Consider the following 22,345-nt stretch of genomic DNA (forward strand, 5'->3'; position numbering starts at 1 on the left):
TTCTCTTAGAGCTACACAGCTCTAAAAACACATTCTACACTACCTTCTCATTCTCTCACCAAAAATCAGTGAAACTATGATTTCAGTACAGGGGATTTCGGGGGCGATAAATCGATCTAGCTAGGTTTCAATTTAAAAAAATGTAGTTTTATCCGTGTTTTAAGGGTAAATTTTGCCTCTATATACAAGACTATAATAGCTCAGATGGGACATTGGGTTATCCGGCAAGCAGAAGACCCCGGTTCGAATCCAGATATCCTATTTGTATTTTTTTGTTCAAGTTTTGCACATTCTTAAAAATCCGAGCAAGGCTCGCTCGTCCGGATATTGTTCAATAAAACACACAATAATTTAGCAAGAGTTTAATAAAAAAATGCAAAATAAAAATATATCCAAACTTTGGGACTTAACATTAGGGTAAGTATATCGGTATGTGTATGATATTACAAAAATACAAAACGACACACTCTCACCAACGTACATATCACAAACTGATTATAATTATTATAATATTGAATACACGTGGAATGTGACGCAATTGCTATATTATGTATAAACCTGCTTGTTCGCGAGCATTCGGAGCATAAATTCAAAAATCATCTCCGTTATGGCTGGCTGCATGGCCGGCATGGCTTCCTTTGAGAGACTAATGTAACTAGTAACTACACCTAAAAAGTTCGGAAGTCCTCCTTGTGTATCTATCATGGGCGGCAGTGTGAACACACCATAAGGCGATCCACAAACTTGTTTAAAAATATTCAACTTCCTAAAAAAAATAAACAAAACAAAAGCTTAGTTTAGTTACCATTCTTGTTCGTCGATTGTGTGTTGTATCGATATTAGAACCCAGTAGACGCCTAATGCAATAATAATCGCAATCAAAACAATTCAGACAGCCACCAGAGGTGAGCGGTTATGGAGTCAGGTAACGATCACAACATACCATAATGGTTTATTATTTTATTAAGTGATATTCCTTACTTCTTTAATTGAGCGTTGAACGAGACATACCAAGACTTACGGTCGATGCGTCACTCGGACGGTTGGTACACGCGCAATCAAGTTTGCTGTTGTCAGCTGAGCACTAAACGCAAAATGCTCAGCGGGTACGGTACGCGTTAAAGCTCGACCAATGTCAGCGCTGACCGTCGGTCGAGCACTAAATGCAGCCTAAATTATGAACAAAGAATGGCCAATGTATGTAAGCAAAAAATATATAAATAACTTTGGGTCGGCTTTATAATAGAATAAGTTGAAAGAGGTGACAGGTGATCACTGCCGCCAACGCTCATAACTGCAACACCAGAGAAACAGGAATTGAATGTATTTCTGTCTGCGCATATAAACGATAAAATAACAGATGATACACATGTATGATAAATAATGACGAATGCCGCGGAACAATCAGGATTATTGCGTGAAATGTGCGAAATAATGGCATAAATTTGAATATAACTATCCCGAAACAGATTATATAATAACCAGTCTTAATGGTATACTTTATTAAACAAATTAAGATAAAATAACCTATTTTTTAATAGTAATTGTTATAAAAACATCGTGACAAGACGTCCGCCATTTTAGTTCCTAGACAGATCAGTGATAATGCGCCATCATAATATTTAGGTGCTGTTTTTAATATTTTATTGATGAGATGTGAAATAATAGTTTCTAAACAGTATATTCAGATGTAAACTTTATCCAGTACATAATGCATTTTAAATATGATCATAATATTATGTGTAGTGCTAAACTCACATGAGCGTTGAATATATGGCTTAATTGTTATAATTATATAAACTTTGGATAAAAAGACTAACATTGTAGTACAAAATCCCTTAAAAAAACATAAGTTACTTATTCCCTGCGTCCTGTGCAAAAATTTTGCCTACCCTCAATCTAGCACGTAGGTCATCTTAGAACTTAGAAATATGTAAATACAGTGTTAGGTAAGTAATTAAATAGAATTCTAATAGAAATTAGATAAATGAAACAATTTGTTATTTTTTAAAGTACCCTCACTTCTGGGATTACTATTACACAAATTAATTTGAATATAAGTCCCGCATCGTACGTAAATTTTGTTTTCAAATTAATTTGTGTAATAAATGAAACAGAAAATTACGTGTTAGTACGTATAAAAATGCAAAGAACACATTATTATGTACAGTGTTACCAACTTATCTGTGAACTGATGGGTGTCGTGTCAGTGTTGTTAATTATATTATTATATTATAGTCCGGTCAATTTAGACCAAAAAATGAGAGTGAAGTTACATAAAGTCCCAACAAGTTGAATTTTTGTGAAGTTGTTCAAAACATAATTATAAACAATGTCTGGAAGTTCCCCATCATTCGCCTGTAAGGAAAAAATTTAATTCAAGGTCAAAGGTCAAAAAATGAGTTTTTCGAGATTTTCAGCAAAACGGTAAGTTTTATCATAAAAGTACCTCAGACAAAAATTGTAGATCATAAAATTATCTATAAAAAATGTATCAATACTTTTTTTCTTACGAGCCACCGTTTCTGAGATATAACACTCGGAAGTAGTAGACTGACACTTAAATAACATTTCAACATGGCGACTGTAGTTCCTATTTTTGCCACTTCACAGATAAGTTGGTATTACTATACATGAGGATAAGGATAAATAAGACGCATACTATAAACATATCATTACCTATTGCTGTAAGAACTTTTGCTTTTTTCTTTCTGCAGAATGCAAAAATATTGAGAAATAAAGTACTTTTCGTTTACAGCTATACGAAGTAGGACGCAGGTGGGTCAAAAACATGGATACGATTTATTAAAACTATCAGTGAGCCGTACATCTATTTAAACCTAAAAGACAAACGCATAAAGAATGGGAATGTGAAACTATAGCCATCTCGTTCACACTTATGAGATGAAAACGTTTTCCATCCCACTCTCTACGCGCCACATTAAATATTTTTAATTGAGCGTTAATTCACAGCGTTTCACTCGTCAGTAGTAAGTGCGTACGATAAAAGCTTACAGCCTGTTATTATTAGTGTTGTTACAATATTTAATACATAACTGACATTTGAATAATCCTTCCCTGAAATATTGAACGATGGACACAATTTTACGGTAAATAGCATTTTAAAAAACTTTTTTTCACCCAATAACATTTTCATAGAATAAAAATATAATGTAATAAAAAAAACATTTGTCAGTTTTGGGGGTTCGAACCTACCCTCCCTCTCGGGAACCAGAGCTTAAATATGGGGCCGAGGACGGCACGGACAAAATTACTTGAGAGCAGTAGTTGAAATTAATGATACAATTTCACCCCTACTACATTAGATTGTAATGCGACATGCGATAGATGTGCGAAAAAATTTGCGGCGATATAATAAAAGTTTCACTTTAAAAAGGTCGATAAAAACTAAGCATTTCATTGCAATCATTCTCGGAAGCAAGTACGCAACGTCGTATATTTTACTTTACAAAATGCCTAGAATGCCCATGCCCATAAAAAAGCCCATTTTTCATTTACGTCCTACAAGGAACTTTAGGTTAGGGTTAGGCGCTTCAAAGATGAATCAATTATTAAATTATATTATGTATGTGCATATTGTTTAAAGAATATATCAATACTTCAGTGATATATTGAAATGTCAATTTGTACTGGATGCGATAAGCATTTGGTACGATTTCATTATTCGAAATAATTTTACAAACGATTTTTTATCTACGACTCGGCAGTTACACTAATTATTTAGAATACTACCAAATGTCAATATCCACGTGGGATAGTAGTAATATAAAAACAATATAAATACCAAAATCAAAATATCATAAGCTTTAGTTATAACTTTTGACTAGCGATTAAAACTACGTATAATATAATACATAATGCATTAATTAATACAATATAGAGAGCGTTACTGCAAAACAATAGGCCAATAGATTTTCGAGATTCGTATAATACTTACTATAATACAATAATCGTCGTGGTACGTTCAAAAGATTTAAATTAATACCGACTCGCACTGTTGTACGCACAATAACGTACGCGTGCGACGCGACAATGCCCTTTCATACGTCCCGGGTGCCGGATATCCGGTCTCGACTGCCCGGTAACACTTTTGCCCCACCCGGGTAAAAGCTGTGTCATTTTTTGAAGTGAAAACTTATTTAGCCGCGTTGGGCACTTTATGGGTTCGCGTCAGCGACATGCTAATGACTGGCGGACGCGATAAATAATAAATTTAAAAATAAATATATATATAGTTAGACACTCTTTTGGAAAGGTGAAATCACGTGAGTTCCCGTCACCGAAAATGCTCATAGCAGTATATCTGTAGCTATACAGCTGACGTATTGTTCAACATAAGTGCTGTGTATATCTTATGAGTGAAATTGAATGGATTTAGTGAAAAGTTCAATGTGTATATACTGCGCATTGTTGAAATAGTGTTTTTATTTGATTAATATAAACATTGAAATAAGTTTAAGAAGATAATTTAATTGTTTTTAATAAAATATCTTGAGTGACTAACTCAAGTAAGGCGCAACGCTCGAGTATTTATTCTGCTACACAGTATTTTAAATGAAGTGTGAAATGCTGCAAGATTGGCAATCAACTTTATGCAACTTCGCATTATAATGGGCTATATCGCAACCTTGTTGAAGTTGTGATGATTGGTTTAGTGTAGAACTTCACATAAATTGATTTTAACTTTTACGTTTTTTACTTAAATTATGACGCTGGTTTTGCGTTACAAATCCTGCAACCGGGACTTATAAATAGGCTCTAAGGGTTTCATAATTTATGAGACTATAATTGTCAGTCAATGAAAAAAGCAATGACGATCATTAATACAATACAAAATATATCTGATGCGTCGTCTGTGCCACAGCAGTGTCTAGAGATCTGTAGAATGGACTAGAATTTATGACCAGTTTATTAGCGGCGTGCTATGATGTACGTTTTGATACATTAATAGCTTGACAATAATGTGCAAATATGTTTCTTAATAATAGTGCGAAACCTTAGGTTAATAAAAAAGTACGCGACAGAATATTAGTTGCAGCTGTCAAACAATCCCACTGAGGCAAATGGCGGTTGGCTTCCTATGACCGAATTAGCCTTACTGGTGTTCTAATTCGTAAGCGTATCGATAATTATTAATTTAACAATGGTTAGAAAGATTAAGTTCTTAACAAATATAAACTTGATATGCTACACTTTTGTGGTAAATTTCTCATTATCAATAAAGTTTCAAAAAATTCAGAGCATGGTGAAAATTCCGATATTCACGTGAATTCGCGTCACCGAAATGCTTAAAGCAGTATATCTGTAGCTATACAGCTGCCGTATTATGGTGTATAAACTGCGTTTAAATTGTGGTTTTGTTTGATTATTACATTATCGAAAATAAGTTTTCAACATAAATTGAAATTAAAAATGCAATTGTTTTTAAACATTATGAAATTTCAAATTTTAATACTACAACTACCAATTTTTATTTTTATTTTTTTTTATTCAAAAGCGAACAATACAACCGAGCGCTCTGTTACAGGTCATTCGAGTGCAACCATGTGCGGGAATGCCCACAGCAGATTTGATTTGGTCGATCCATCACTTCTGCGACAATACTGCCCAAAGAAGGCGGTTATCCAAGTATGCACTGTAATATTCTTGCATTTGTGCGAAATATAGATCCACGATAAAGAAAGCATTTTTATAACGACCATCATAGCATGCCGTTACTATATTGAGTTTTGCCGAACGACGAGCGTAACTCATTTCTCAAACAGCGTTCGAGTGAAGCAGACGTGCCTTGAGTACCTCCAATATTGGAGCGTGTTTTTTGTATTTAACGTTTTGTCCATTGTGGCACAGCGTTCGCCTAATGTTCCCCACAGATTTTTACGGTAACATTCACGAGCATTAAAAATGTATATATACAAATTTACGTATAAATTATTCAGTGGCCCATTTTGAACCCTATGTACGAGAGCTAAAGATTATAATCATTTAAAGTGCTCGAGAATTCGTGAACCAAAACTGAATTAACACTATACACAAAAAATTCTTTGGCAATTTGAGCAAAACGTGTTGTTAGTATGGCATTATCTAGCAAGCAGTAAACACTTCCTTTCCACATTTACAAACTATAAAATATTATATTACTCAACAAAAATAAACCGCCCAGAGCTTTCAAATTTCAATCTCCCGCGTTATTTTCTTGCAACATCAGACAGGGGTCGCCCGAGATAAAAAATAAATAATTTCTTTTTCGCGTTTGAATATGCTCTATACCAAATCAAAAAAGGCGATTTATTACATTGATGTTATGATTATCAACACCTCAATCGTAAAATATCTACACGTTTCAGGACATGAAGAACATGTCCAAGTGTTAGTAAACATTACAAATTCACGGACGAGTAAAAAAAGAAGGACTCTGTGCCACCTTACATATCAGTGAAGCACCAAAGCCGGTAAACGAGTAAATACATAGCCCCACGCACACACTTACACTAATACAAGCCGATCGGCCGCCATTATGAAATCACTTTGCGTCGCAATAAAATATTTTTAAAATGCCGTGCGTTGTGAAAAAGTGTAAAAACGATACTATAAAAGTATTTGTGGCCACATATGATTATTTAGGGGAGATAAAATTGTGTAAATGGTATCCCCGTAACCGCACACACACTAGCATAAAGGTGCTTCACTTGCTAATATCAGGGCGCGGATTCCTTCTATTTTCACTAGTCCGTGTGCTAATTATTTATTGTTAGTTTAAACTGAAGATTCACGTAATAACGTAAACTTCGAAATATTCATTTCTTCTTAGGCAAAAAAACTTGTTTTTCCGTGATTAAAGTAATGTATAGACAATCTACGACTGGGCCCTTAATATAAATACGGTTATGTAGTTCAATTCCCTAACGTTCGGTTCGCTAGTGCTTACAGATACACTAAGAGCTTAATCGCTGAACATTAACTGTTTTATTAATAAGTTACTCCAAGTTTAAAATTACTTCTCCCTGTCTTGTAATTCTGTAGTGACAAAGGTGAGATAAAGGCTAACGGCCTTACAAATAAAATTGGCATAAAGTTATAACTAAGCATAAACGAAGAATATGTAAAATGTTTACAAATAGACATTTTGCTTACGAATGGTTTGTTCGGACGTATAACGTTTCCCGCGTTTATTTGCAAGGCAGCTTGTCATTCGGAAAACTTCAGAATTATCATTGTATTGACAGTGTTGTCAACGATCATCAGTTATAACTTTATACCAAGTTTATTAGTAAGGCCGAAAAAGTTTTCAGCTTGGAATAACTTTACCTCACATTTGTTAATGACACAGCTAAAGTTTAACATTGATCGCAATTTAATTTAATGACTTGTTTGAGATCTGCTTTACTTTTTTTTTCAATTTTCATTTAATCAAGTATAAGGCCTGTTTCACATTTACCCGGCTGTCAAGTAACTGAATGAATACCTTCATTTCGTTAATTTTTCTATGGGGCTTCCCTGGAAAAACACAAAGCGATAGTCGGGTATCGTATAAGGCGTTTGTTAGTATGAAAACAAACACGGCGTCGTTTAAACGGCAGCCGGTTAGGTGTGTATCTGGCATTTTCATTAATGAGTTGTGTTAAAAATCCGTGGCACTCTTGAAATATAATAAATCTCTAAGCACTAGGTACCCGATGAGTACAAAAAGTAGCCTACATTTAATTATCTAAATTATTACATCTTAAAATTTAAATACATTAGTGCGTAAATAAATAAATGCATGTCATATGGCGATAAGTGGGAATGTAAAGCGAGTGGAATGGAGCCGTCAACCGTTCTTAACACTCTGAAGTTTGCAACGTTTGGCCGTGACATTCTAAAGCCTACTTCAGAGCGGACTCAAAGTTTGACGGCGCCTATAGTAAAAATGCATTAGAATGTCAATATCAAGTAAAAATATTACAAATTCATGATAAATAACTTCAAATAAGTGCTGTGATAGATGTAAGATGTAATATTGAACATATAAAAATACAGATAAGATAATTCATACAAAGAAAAACTGACTCTGTTTAATTAAAAGAGATATTTCATCATCATCATTCATTACCAGCCGGAAAACGTCCTTGTCGAAGAGATATTGCAAGATCGTAATAGTCGGAACAGAATTACTTAAAGTAATATTTTATAAAAATTGATTTCAATATACATCATATTTTAATTGAAAACGGCCAGCCTTCCAATAAAAAAAAAGTTTCTTCTTTAAGATCCGTATTGAATTAAAAAAAAATTTACAGATTTGCTTCACTCTACTCGTAAATTACAATATGGAGTAAGAAAACATGGATTCTCGCTAAGTCATCCTTTTTCCACAAACATATTTTCATTATAATGCTTAATATTTTCATTAAAATTCATTTCTGTATTACAAAAGCCCAAAAAAAAACTTATCAACATAAGTTGTTCCAAAAAAAAATATTGAAATAAAAGTATACTCGTAAGTAAATAAAGTGTACAGTCACATACAAAAAGGTAGAAATATGTCTTTATAAGTACGGTAGTATAAAAAACATTACTCGCAAAAGACGGTCCAATAATCACATATTGCTAAATACAATCTACGTCTCTAACTACAAATACATAGAGTGTATATTCGCTCACTGCTCCCACTCTGCATCGTCGACGCCTTCCATACTGTCCTGCTCTAACTTAAGATTCATCGTTACCTTTGCGCTCATTGCTTTCATTATCTGTTGAAAAATAGCAAAATTAATTTAAATTTAAATTGTAAAACTTAACAACAGAAAATAAATAGGCATGATAGAATGATGGGAAAAAATTGATATTTTTAAACATGACGCTGCGAATAAGTGCATACTGTGAGATTTGGCTAAAAAAATACCTTAAAGAGATATTTTCTCTGCTTTTAATTAATAAAAAATATCTTTGTATTGAATAAGTAATATTAATAACTTCATATCGTTAAATAACCTTCAACATAATTTTTCTGCTGTCTGGAATTATAATTTAATCAATAATGAATATAATAATAATAATAAAAACTTTTTTATTAAATTAAAATACAATATCATGAAATTCTTACATTTTCTTGTTTCTTCTTGGGATCAAGTGGCACATGTGAGTTGATGAGGTCCGGCTTAGGCTTCTGCGACGGTTTCTCCTTGACAGTGTTCGTTTGTACTGTATGAGCTGACACTGGGAATACAAACACAGATTGTTAAATCAATACCAAGACCAGAATAAAAATATATATGGATAAGTGTCTCATAATACAATACTCATAAGTTCAGTGCACTCCACTATAAAAGGTGCCAAGTGAGTTGATCCTTAAGCCACAAGAGCCTTTTTTTTTAGGAGAAAAAGGTCATTTTAGGCCTCTTCTCTAAGTGATTGCCAGCTTCATAGAGGCGATTGGCCTGTTACAAATGGACAGATTACCAGTGGGAGGCCCCACAGGATGCCGGCTAGATTATGGGTACCACAACGACGCTTTTATCTGCCGTGAAACAGTAGTGTGTACGCATTATTGTGTTTCGGCCTAAAGGGCGCCGGTGAAATTACTGGGCAAATTATACTTAACATCTTATGTCTCAAGGTGAAGAGCACAATTGTAGTGCCGCTCAGAATTTTTGAGATTTTCAAGAACCCTGAGCGACACTGCATTGTAATGGGCAGGGCGTCTCAATTACCATCAGCTGAATGTCCTACTCGTCTCTTGCCTTCAGGTTATAAAAAAAGATGCCAATGGATGGGCAAAGGACACATAGATCCATCAGTGTCCGGCAGGCCTAATGTCTTCGTAGCCAACACAAATCTCTTCGTCTAAACCATAGGTTCTCAACGTGGGCGATAGCGCCCCCTTGTGGGCGTTTGAGACTTTCGGGGGGGCAGTAGAAGACCCAGAGAAAATTAGGGGGCATTGAGAGAAAAATATAGTCTAAAAAGGCAAAAAAATACACGAAAATACTCTAGAAAAAAAAATCTCAAAGTGGGCGGTGAGCAAAATAAGGTTGAGAAACTATGGTCTAAACAATATACTCACAAGGCTCCATGCCTGGCGGCTGCAGGCTAATGTACTTGGGCTTGGCGGGTTCTCCTCGCAGCCACTCGTGTGCACTCTGCCAGCTCTCCCACGTGACCGCGGTGGGCGGGAACAGGTCGTCTTGGAACAGCTCGCTCTGTGACAAATACATATCTCATACACCACGGGGATATAAAAAAGTCGCAACGTTAACCTCCCATGCGCAGGAGTGCACACATGATCACGGCAAGATTGCACTGTCCTATGCTACTGTGGACACGGATACGGCAAGGCAGCCGTCAAAAAACTGCCAATATCTACCGTTTACATAGACAAAAACAAAGAGAGATTATTTTACCGGGTGTATTACTACCAGGCATAAAAACAAAGCGTTGCAAAAATAGCGGTAGCAAATCGCAAATCTTGTACATTATATATATTTTTTTCTAATTAGATTAATTTTTCTACACCCGGGGCTTTAAAACCGATCTAGGTAGGCCCTCATAGCTATGAGAAAACGCGTTTCTCTTCGTTGTAACACCATTAAGAGCTCGGTGGCCCAAGTCCATCATAGTAAAATATTGTAAGAATTCACTTGCGAAGATAGCGACATCCCGGTGCAATGCGCAATTTATACTCCCAGAGGGTAGTTTAAAATTTTCTTTTTTCAACAATTAAAAAGGTTATGGAACGAGACGAACACACAAAATGTCGAATTGTAAAGAAATTTTGATTGAATTAATCTTGTCAAGCAATGACTTGTATTATTACATTTATGTATTTTACAAATGATTCAAGTATTCTTTAGTGTTAATTCCGCCAATATTTGTTTTTAAAACAATTCGACACGTGTTTCGCCTCTACACGAGGCATCCTCAGGACGTGTTGTCTCGCCAAAATCTGGCACGAGACATCGAAACACGTGTCGAATTGTTTTAAAAACAAATACTTGAATCATTTGTATAATTATGGATTTCCGCAAAGTAACGCCTAATTCGATAAATTCTTCATGTATTCTTTATGTATTTTGCAAACATTTTGACATTTATCCTAACAGATTTCCTAAAATATTATATTTAAGAGTTCCTACAATGCACGTGGATTTTCCATATAAACCTTTGCACATTTATGCATGCTACGCTGATGTCTTAAATTTGATATACAGAGAATACTAATAGGTAATCAATGAAATAGGCCGAATATGTATATCGCGGTACATTATGGTAAAAATTATTAACATAATTAATCAAAGGTTAATCTATTTTACTCTTCCTTGAAAACGAGAGACAAAATATTTTATTAATATGCGATTTCCTGGATCTAAACTCACGAATGCATTTTTTTTTTATGGAATAGGAGGACAAACGAGCGTACGGGTCACCTGTTGTTAAGTGATCACCGCCGCCCACAATCTCTTGCAACACCAGAGGAATCACAGGAGCGTTGCCGGCCTTTAAGGAAAGTGTACGCGCTTTTTTTGAAGGTACCCATGTCGTATCGTCCCGGAAACACCGCACAAGGAAGCTCATTCCACAGCTTTGTAGTACGTGGAAGAAAGCTCCTTGAAAACCGCACTGTGGAGGACCGCCACACATCCAGATGGTGAAGATGATATCCTAAGTTGTGGCGTGTCGTGCAAAGGTGGAATTCGGCGGCAGAAATCAGGTTAAATAGCTCTTCGGAACACTCCCCGTGATAAATGCGGTAGAAGACACACAATGAAGCGACGTCTCTACGAAACGCCAAGTGATCCAGCCGTTCACAGAGCACTGGGTCCCCGACAATTCGAGCTGCTCTGCGTTGCACGCGGTCAAATGGATCGAGCTGATACTGGGGTGCGCCAGACCAGAGATGACAGCAATACTCCATGTGTGGCCGGACCTGCGCTTTGTAGAGCGCTAGTATGTGGGCCGGCTTGAAGTATTGCCGTGCTCTATTAATGACGCCCAGTTTCTTTGAAGCCAATTTGGCTTTGCCTTCCAGATGACCACGAAATTGGCAATCGCTCGAGATTTCAAGACCCAGTATTCCAATACTAGGCGAGGCTTTGCGGGAAGTGTTGTCGAAGAGCGGTGATACGACAAATGGGTTTTTTTTAGTGGTAAACGCGCAAACTTGAGTCTTCTGGGGGTTAAATTGGACAAGGTCCAATTTTCCCCATTCCGCGACCTTCTCAAGAGAGGACTCGATAGAAGACAAAAGTTTCTCCCGGCACTGGTCGACAATTTCCCGAGAGAGACCTGCATGGCCCGTGCATATGGCATCACCAGTGCTGTCGTCTGCATAGCAATGAATGTTGGAGGTGTCCAACATATCATTGATTTGCAGAAGAAACAGCGTGGGAGACAGCACACAGCCTTGGGGCACTCCAGCATTCACGGGCTTCCGGTTCGAGCAATATCCGTCGACAACGACCTGTATGCTACGCCCAGTGAGGAAGCTGGAGGTCCACTTGCACAAGCTCTAGGGAAGCCCAAATGATGGAAGTTTGGAGAGGAGCGCCTTGTGCCATACACGATCAAAGGCCTTCGCTATATCCAGGCTAACTGCCAGGCCTTCCCCCTTGCTTTCAATAGCCGCAGCCCATCTATGTGTCAGGTATACCAGAAGATCACCTGCCGACCGACCATGGCGAAACCCGTATTGTCGGTCGTTGATCAACTGGTGACCCTCTAGGTACACCAAGAGCTGACGGCTAATTATGCTCTCCATGATTTTGGAGAGCAGGGAGGTAATAGCAATAGGCCTATACTTTGCCGGATCCGAACTGTCTCCTTTTTTTTGGATCGGATGGACAAGGGCTGACTTCCATGAGTCAGGGACTACGCCTTTAGAATAAGAGTGCCGGAATAAACGCGTTAGCACCGGCGTCAACTCAGGGGCACACGTTCTAAGCACGATTGGAGAAATGCCATCCGGCCCGCTCGACTTCCTGACGTCCAACGAAAACAGAGCTCGCCTAACAGTTTTCTGTCTGAACTGTACTTCAGGCATAGAGCTCTGACACCGCGGGATGGTCGGCGGTGTTTTTTAGTTGTCATCAAGAGTCGAGTTGGAGGCGAAAAGAGTGCACAAGAGGTCGGCTTCTCTTTTGCCGTATGGGCCAGGGTGTCATTCCTCATGTGCAACGGCGGCATGGACGGCTGGCTGAAGTTACCAAGAGCAGCTTTCGACAACGACCAGAACTTGCGTGTTCCGGTCGGGTAACTGGAAAGCTGCTCGCCGATTTTGACGTGTTTTGATTTTGCACGGGCGATTTGCCGCTTACAAAATCTGGAGGCACGGTTGTATTTCCTCTTAAGAACTATGCAGTTCGGATCCTTTGTGCCCAGCGCCGCAACCCAAGCTCGATACGCCTGTTTTTTGCAGTCAGATGCTGCTTTAACTGACGCATCGAACCAGGGCTGTGATCTGCCACCGATGGGTACTACAGAGTTTGGTATAAAAAATATTCATACCCTGTAGTATCACATCGGTTACTGCATCGGCGCAGTCACTAGGATCATCCGAAGGGAAACAAACCCTGCTCCAAGGGTAGGATGCAAAAAAGGAACGCATCCTATCCCAATCTGCTGACTTGTAGTGCCAAACGCGGCGGGTCGCTGGTGGTCTGCGACGTTGGCGTCGGATAGGCACTACACTCCTGACCAGGCAATGGTCGGACGTTCCGAGAGGGGCGTCGACAAAGACCTGGTAACCATCGGGATGTGTAGTCAGCAGAAGATCCAATAAGGACGGCATGTGGCTATCCACATCCGGGAGCCGCGTTGGCGACTCAACCAATTGGGACAGACCATACGCCAATGCAAAAGTATGCACAGATCGCCCTGCGTAGTCTGTGGTACGTGATCCAAGCCATTCGGCATTGTGCCCGTTGAAATCACCCAAGACTACGATTTCAGCGGAGGGGATCTGTGCAAGTACGTCGTCAATTGCAGCCCATGAGATGATCGGTTTCTGCGTTACCACTATGGGACCTGTAGACACACGCATAGATGCAGACGCGGTCCTCTAAATCTATGCGGAGCCAGAGCAGACAGCAGATATCCTCCCTAACGTACCCACATACCCCGGCATGGCCACCGGTCCTCGACACTAACCTATGCGAAACATAGCGGCACTAGGCCGCTACTTCACGCCGTTATTCTGTGCGAGTGTGGTAATTAACCCGGACGAGTCTGGCCCGATTGTGCTGCCGTCAAAAGACGGCAGCGTGACTCTCCCACTTCAAAAAAGCCCTTAGTCGCCTCTTACGACACCCATGGGCCTGGGACTGCCCTATCTTTTTACGCCCCGGGAAAAGTACAGGGCATACGAAAAACTCACCTTTATCCTCGGTACAGTAAAAGACAACGGCTCTACATTCCCACTGGCTAATCTTAAAGCTCTTGCGAATTCCACCTGAAAAAAAAATTGTAATATCGATTTAGCTTACCTGGCACTACTTAATATTATGAAACGTTTAATGCTTAAAATATAAATTATAGTTAAGTAAAGCTATATAAATACGTTAAAATAGTAAACTGACTTTGTTAATTCTAATGAACCAGTGGACCTTATGTCGCTATACAAAGAACACTCAAAGATTATTTACAGTAAAAGCTCTTTATTCGCGGGGTATATGTTCCGTAAATATGCCGCGAATACAGAAACCGTAAATACGGAATGGTAATTTATATGGGATTTTAAGGGATACGTTCCTAGGTGACAAAATAAAACACAAACTAAAAAAAAAAAACAATTTAATTGAAGTTTTTGACTATACTTATCAATCATTTTCTTCAGGCTTAGGTTGCCTAAGGATTAAAGAATTTTGTAATTTTTTCTTGCATAACAGTTTTTAAAAGCTCCTTTAGTTCAAACTGATATCCAGCAGTGGCATTAGCAATTTGCCTCTTAAAAATAAGACTTCGTTCCATAGACGGATCAATTTTCATAAAGAAATCACAAAGCTCATTTGCCATTCTTAAACCTTCACTAAGATTTGTCAAATTATATGTCACATTTCCAGTGCTTGTTGAAGCCTCTTCTTCAATGGTCTGTGAATTTAACATTTCCGACAAGTCGATTTCAATCTAATCTTCATCTTGCGATTCAAGCAACTCCTGAATGTCGCTTGATTCTATTTGTTCGAGTTCGAACTCTCGTCCTATTCCATTCGCAATTATGCAACTATGTAGGAATTCTTTTTATTAATATGCATTTACTATGTACCGATTACATCCGCGAATAAAGGAATCTTTAGCCGCGAATGTAGGAATTGGGTCACAATTTTTTAATCCGCGAATAGTGAAAACACGAATGAGGAGCTTTATATTATTAAAACAGCATCAAAACAGCTGTTTGCTGCTCATTGCTGCAGCCGTATTCGTATACGAAACGCCACAAATAACAATATCATCCTCACTCTCTACCACCTCCAAGGAAACAAGTGGCGCTAAACTTCATAATGACAACTACCTATGACAAATACTATATTGACCCATTTCGCACCGCAGAACCCCTGAAAACATGCCGTGGAAAGGTCACAAAACGTCGGGCTATCTTAAATAATAATGAAAATGTAAAGGTACCTTCTGAACGTCGAGCAGGTTCTTATGGATGAAGGCGAGCCCCTGGTGCAGAGAAGCGGCGCGGTGATGTGACAGTGGGCTCAGCTGGGGGGGCTCTGTCGTCACCTCGTAGCAGTAGATAGTTGAATCGCCCTATTGTATACAAACATAAACTTTAATACTACTACACTCCGTTCAAAATATCGAGCTTGTGGATCGCTACCCCTGTCAATGACTAAAAGTCTTGTTACAATCTTATTATATATAAATTACGTGACACGTTGTTTGTCCGCGATGGACTCCTAAACTGATGAACGGATTTTAGTGGGAATTACTTGATGGAGTGCAGTTTGGTCCAACATGAGAGATAGGATAGTTTTTATTTCGATTTGGGACCCATTGTTATTTTTAATTCCAATATTTGTTTTGTATGGATATATTTTCTATGAGAGAATTTATTGACGCACGGTTTGACAGTTCCGCTGTGAAACAATTTCATTATTACAACAGGGAGCATATTTTACGAAATAATTCTTGATGTTAGGAAATATAATTGACAAATTTATAAAAAAAAAAGTATTTTATTAATCTACAGAAGAAATTCCGTCGGGTCAGCTAGTATTAAATAGAAATCAAACAGTTTTATGTTTAATATTTAATGATTTAATACTATAATATTTCAAATATCTATTATAATAGAATTGGGAAAGAAGGAAAAAATACAAATTTATACTGGAAATTATTTAACTTACACATAATATTTATTATCATGAATTAGACGTGCAAGGAAAAAAATGCAATAATTATTGTTAAGCATATTAACTGCAAATATTAGTTTTAGAAAAAAAAAAGTCTCGTCACATAGTTATACAAGGTTTAACAAGTCATAAAAAAATAAAACAAATAAAGAAGAACACAAACAATAGAACTGTATTTTCATATAACTATTCGACCCGAATATTTTTACGAAATAAATGTCACAGGAGGTCTATTACCAAAATCGAAAGCCGAAGTTTCGGTCCGAAACGAAAGAACCACGAACTTCGAATTAAATCCAATTACGAAAATACTCCGGATCCGAATAGTGCGGACGGATTTCGTTTCGGAACCATAGACACGAGTGAATTTGGGAATAAGGTAAACGAAAGACAAAATGTCTAATCGCGAACGTCGTTGCGATCTTCAGATCCGAAACACTTTCGTAATAAGAAAAAATACGATCCGTCAACCGAAACTTCGTATATCGATTTTCGTAATAGGGCTCCAGTTTCGGCCTAGTTGTCTCTTCAATCTCGAGGCAAATTCCAAAGTGTAGTCATAAAAGTATTACTCACCCGGCCGGTTAAGAAGAGTGTTGCCGAGTCTCGGTCCACGTGTGCGAGCAGGACGGCAGGAGACACGTCGAGTCCCACGCGACACCCTAGCGACAGAGAGTTGTCGCTGCACTTGTACAACTCTATCTGCCTCTCCGACACTCTGCACAAACAGCCATAATTAGTAGTAGTAGTTTACCTAGTTTTAAAGCTAAATTAAAGAAATTTATTTTTGAGCACCAAAAAATAGAGGAACTGTTAGCTATAGACACCAGTGTAATCTAGTTTGCTTGTTGAAGTTTTTGAATGCATAACATCTTGTTTGAACTATACTAGTTACATGAGGTAAGGTTAACGAAGAAAGTACTTACCTGCTCACAAAGATATGACGTATAAGAAGTGTAATTAGAAAGGCGTGCGCTACTTATGTGGCGTCATTTAATGGTCCCACTGGAAGATCAGCGCTGGTTGCGACAGACTCCAATTTGTAATTTGTTTTGTATATATTATGTTTTTCCTATTATATTATTTAAATATTGTGAATGTTACAAATAAGTATATTTCTTTCTTTCTAATTGTTCTGTTACTGTCTTATTAATACACGCAATGAAAAGTTACTCCTAGTTTAAAATTACTTGTCCCTGTCGTGTTAATCTGTAGCGAAAAAGGTAAGATAAAGACAAAACGTTTCAAATTTGGAATAACTTTACAAACGCAAGCCTCTTTAGCACTATATTGCAATACTGATGGCAAATTGTCACAAAGTTTTTTTTTTCGCGCACGTACTATGATGCCCACGGCCTACGTAATCGTCCAAACTCATAAATAGAATTGTTCGATTGAATTACTTTCAGAAGTGAAAACTTCCTACGTATGTGAGTAAGCTACTATGCTCGGCTTAAGTCAACTAAAAACGCGGCATCATTCAATGAAAAATTCATCAAAGTAATATATTATATTGTAATTGCAATAATCACTATATTATATTGTAAATGTTATTAATTTTTAATATATAACAAAAAAAGACTTGTTTTTCTTACTAACCAAGTCTTGATGTAGTTTTCACTTACGATACACCGTTTCTGTATAATATATCGTCTAATTGAAAATCTTTACCGTCAATTACATTTTAATTGTGATTGCTTATAAAATTGGTAAAATACCCTTTCAAATATAATTGACTCCAAATAAGAATGTATGGAAATTAGATTAATTTTTCATTGTTTGTTGTTGAAACAGAGAAAGGACGGTCAGAGTAATCTAAGGCTGAGTGAGATCTATAGAGCGTACTTAAGCAGCATTTTCACTCGGGGACATGTATCCCGCGACTCTTCGACACGAAATTCACGTGTCCCGCACGATATCGCCCAACGTCGCTTGGGACATTTATGGGTCGCGCGATTTGTCGCTAGTCGATGCTCTGCCAGCGTCGATGCGCGCCACCTTCGTGTCTCTCGACAGTCGCCGGACAGTCTTTGAGTGGTGAGACCGTGTGTCGCTTTGTTTCGTGTTTCGTACTACTTCCTCGGGCGACATACTGATCACGACTCGCCAATGTGAACGAGTCATATGTCGCGAGACATTGTCCCCCTACTTTTGCAGAGAAAACTACGTGAATGTCGAGCGATATGTCTCTGCGACATGTCCCCTAATTAAAACGCGACTTTACACTTAGATGTAAGGTCAAGCTGAGTCCCCACTAGGAACATTTGTCGAACGACATGTTGTCACATCTTGTCTCCGTCCACATCAGTTCGGTCATCGTTCACTACTCTTCATGGCCTGTGCGACAATGTCCGTGTGTCCAACATGTCACTCGACAACTGTTCCTAGTGGGGACTCAGCTTTACTTTCCGGTTCAGACCTATAAAAAATACCTACTTATCAAATCCGGTGAGCACGAGACTGGTGTCGCTGACCCACACCAGCCGGGCGCCACGACTGCCCAATGAGCTGCTGGTGCCAGATCTGATGGGACTCGTAGAGACACGTGGATCATATATCTACAACAAAAAAATAAACTTGTTAAATACTTTTGTAAAGGATATAAAAGAAGGCGCTATAATAAATACCATCATACCAGATATAACACTTATAAAATTGATAAGCATGCACTTAAATGGCAGTTCCTCCACAGTGCAGTTTTCAAGAAATTTTTTTCCACGTACAACCAAGCTGTCAAATGTGCTTCCTAGTGCAGTGTTCCCAGGACGATACGACATGAGTACCTTCAAAAAAAACGCGTTCGCGTTTCTAAAAGGCCGGCAACGCTCCTGTGTTTTCCTTGTGCTGCAAAAAAGTGTGGGCAGCAGTGATCAGTTAACATCAGATGACCCGTACGCTCATTTGGCTACCATAAAAAAATAGACGTCGGGAGGAACAGAACGGACAGTGTAGTGAAGGTTTACCAGTTACCGGAACTCCTTTGCACAGGATGCCGGCTAGATTATGGGTACCACGCCGGCGGTTATTTCTGCCGTGAAATGTGTAAGCATTACTGTGTTTCGGTCTGACGGGCGCTGTAGCTAGTGAAATTACTGGGCAAATGAGACATAGCATCTTATGTCTCAAGGTGACGAGCGCAGTCGTAGTGCCGCTCAGAATATTTGAGGTTTTTCAAGAATCCTAAACGGAACTGCATTGTTATGGGCAGGCATACCTTTTTGAAGTCGTTTAAAAAGTTCCCTGTGTACATAATTACCCTTATCAAGCCATCCTTGCACGCAGTGGCCAGGTATTGTCCGTTCGGCGACCAATCGAGCGCGAATATCTGATCCGTATGTCCGGACAATGTAATCACGTTGACTGGTTCCGGCTGCGAGAGGTCCCATAACTTGACAGAGAGGTCGTGAGCGGCCGTGGTAAGGATGTCAGCGGCGGTCGGATGGAAGCGGATGATATAGATCTTGTCCGGGTGCGCGGAGAATGTTCGCGCGGGTTCGTTACTGGATTCTGTTAGACCTGGGACAGATACGATCTTAATGAATTGTTTTCACTTATAAAATAGTAGGATATACGGTCATCCACTGCATTTATCATTAGCTACAATACATACAATACTGTGAAGTATTTTTGCATTTTCAATTAGTTTCGTTCGTTTTCCGTGTAATTTATACTTCAAGAATCAACGTAATAAAGTACACAATTTTCTTTGTTTGCTGAGGTTGTCATCACTAGTTTTAGTACCGCAGACTCTCGCAACATGGCCAACAGCGCCAAAATGGCGAATATCAAACAGGTACAAAACAGGTGAAATCATTTCATCATTCATGAAAAATGATACAATAAAAATACTGAAACGTCAAATACTGGATGCATTACACGGGTACGTCAAAAAAGAAAATGTCAATTAATATGTAAAAAATACAGTTATTCAGTACAGTATCAATCCACACACGCCGTAAATAAATAATAGTAATTTATGCAACTGTTGTGTAATAAGGGGTATTAAAACACTAATGTGGGTTTATTGCACGATGCGAAGCCGATTGTGATAATAGTATCACATGAGTGTTTTAATACCTAATTATCAACAGTTGCATACAAGACTTTATCTACACCCAGAATATGAATCCTCTGAAAGATTCTGAAACAGTTAGCTTACTGCTATATAACATTAAAACAGCCAGCCTTAGTAGTAACCTAATATCATCATTTACTGATTATATACAAATAAACTAAGTATTAATGAAAGAATTATTAATTTGAGTAGTAATTTACATTTTGTATAATGCAATTATTAAAATTCACCAGAATATTATGCTATTTTGCAGTGTTTAAAATATCCGGCGGTGTGCTGTCAAAATTTGAATCGTTCATTTTTTCAAGAAAAATGGCGGGGTTTCGAATAACCTACTTTTTTTTACGGCGCGCCATGTTCTGGTAGTGTGGAACGCGCGTAAACGAAAATGTTCTTTTTTTGAAATTCATACAGATACCACGCATCGAGCAATAAGAATGTGGCTGTTTGTTGAAACTCTTTGTGCATGAAGGGATCGAAGAAAAATACCAAGGAGTGTTGTTATGAAATTCAGTACAACAATACAACACCGTTTGGATGATGTAATGGTTATTACGAGTTAGCTTATTACCAACATTTAATGTTGGTAATAAGCTAACTGTTTCAGAATCTTTAATAGAGGATTTAAAGCATGGGTGTAGATAAAAGACTTTATCCATAATATGAAAGATTATGAAACAGTTAGCTTACTGCTAACATTAAAAAAGCCTGACCTTACCTTACTTACCGTAACCATTAAGTCATCCAAACGAGTGTTGTAATGTTGTACTGAATTTCATTGCAACACTCTTTTGGATGATGTAATGGTTATTACGACACTGTGTTTTTTAATATTGTCAATAAGCTAACTGTTTTAGAATCTTTAATAGACGATTTAAAGCATGGGTGTAGATAAAGGTATTTTGCGAGCCTTTTATTAGCGATTGTAAAAAAATATTTTAAGTATTTATTTACCGGTGGATATCCCGTAAAGTAACCATTTCAGTGTAACCAGCTCACCTCCCTCTGGCAGTATCCACTCGCGCACTTGCCCATCATCGCAGGCTACTAGCAATCTCTCGTCGCGGAACGGGTCGAAGGTGAAGTCCTGGAGCGGAGCGGGGTGTAGCAGCGCAGGGGGATGAATCCCGGCAGGATGCGCGGGCGCAGCGCGCGCTACCTTAGTGGCACCTTGGGGTAGCTCCACTACAGCCACTCTGCCCCCTCCACCACCACCCGTGCTTACGGGCAAAGCGCAGCGGACACCATTAGCTGCCAAAGAAGATTTATCGCATTTAGCACGGGGACCGTTCCGAAGAGCTGTTTAACCTGATTCCTTCCGCCGAATTCCACCTTCGCGCGACACGCCACAATTGAAGATATCATTCCCATCATCTGGATATGTGGCGGTCCTCCACAGTGCGGTTTTCAAGGAGCTTTCTTCCACGTCTTTCTTCTACTACAAAGTGTTGCAAGAGATTGTGGGCGGCGGTGATCACTTAACACCTGGTGACCCGTACGCTCGTTTAAGATGATTGCTACAGTTAACAAGGCATAAAAGGAAATTATTTTCTCAAAATTGATTCCTTTAGATTCTTTTTGATGTCATTTCTAATAGACTAGATACTACTACCGCTTCGGAAACAAATGGCACTCCGAGAGCGAAGAAGCGGCGCCAGTAACTCTCCCAATATACTTCCGCATTCTATATCAAATGGAAATGAATTACACATATTATATTCGAGCCATTTGCTGCTTTTTTCATTCCTTTTTGTTTATTATAGGTAGGTAGATATTGGGAGGTATAATTGGTATTTGGTTGAATGTGACATATAAGCCTTATATATTCTCCGGAGTTATTGTTGGGATATAATGAAAATAATATTTTATTATTAAGTACGGAAACTTACAAAAACATGTGTGCAAAAGCGTAATT

At 38.3% G+C, this 22,345-nt stretch overlaps 1 protein-coding gene across 1 annotated transcript in view; it reads right to left on the reverse strand.

Annotated features, from left to right (window-relative positions):
* Positions 1-347: 347 nt before the first annotated feature.
* Positions 348-22,345, reverse strand: part of LOC126970787 (coronin-7) — a 49,643-nt gene continuing 27,645 nt past the window's right edge. Inside the window, exons 14-22 of the mRNA XM_050816878.1 lie at positions 21,430-21,681; positions 19,612-19,871; positions 18,792-18,913; positions 16,932-17,073; positions 15,619-15,750; positions 14,372-14,446; positions 10,067-10,202; positions 9,107-9,219; positions 348-8,753 (exon numbers count right to left, since the gene is read on the reverse strand). Of these exons, the coding sequence (XP_050672835.1) occupies positions 8,661-8,753; positions 9,107-9,219; positions 10,067-10,202; positions 14,372-14,446; positions 15,619-15,750; positions 16,932-17,073; positions 18,792-18,913; positions 19,612-19,871; positions 21,430-21,681 (1,325 nt within the window). The 3' untranslated portion in view covers positions 348-8,660. The remainder of the gene's footprint in view (positions 8,754-9,106; positions 9,220-10,066; positions 10,203-14,371; positions 14,447-15,618; positions 15,751-16,931; positions 17,074-18,791; positions 18,914-19,611; positions 19,872-21,429; positions 21,682-22,345) is intronic.

This window comes from Leptidea sinapis, chromosome 22 (genome assembly GCF_905404315.1).
Source record: "Leptidea sinapis chromosome 22, ilLepSina1.1, whole genome shotgun sequence".
Classification (NCBI taxonomy): domain Eukaryota; kingdom Metazoa; phylum Arthropoda; class Insecta; order Lepidoptera; family Pieridae; genus Leptidea; species Leptidea sinapis.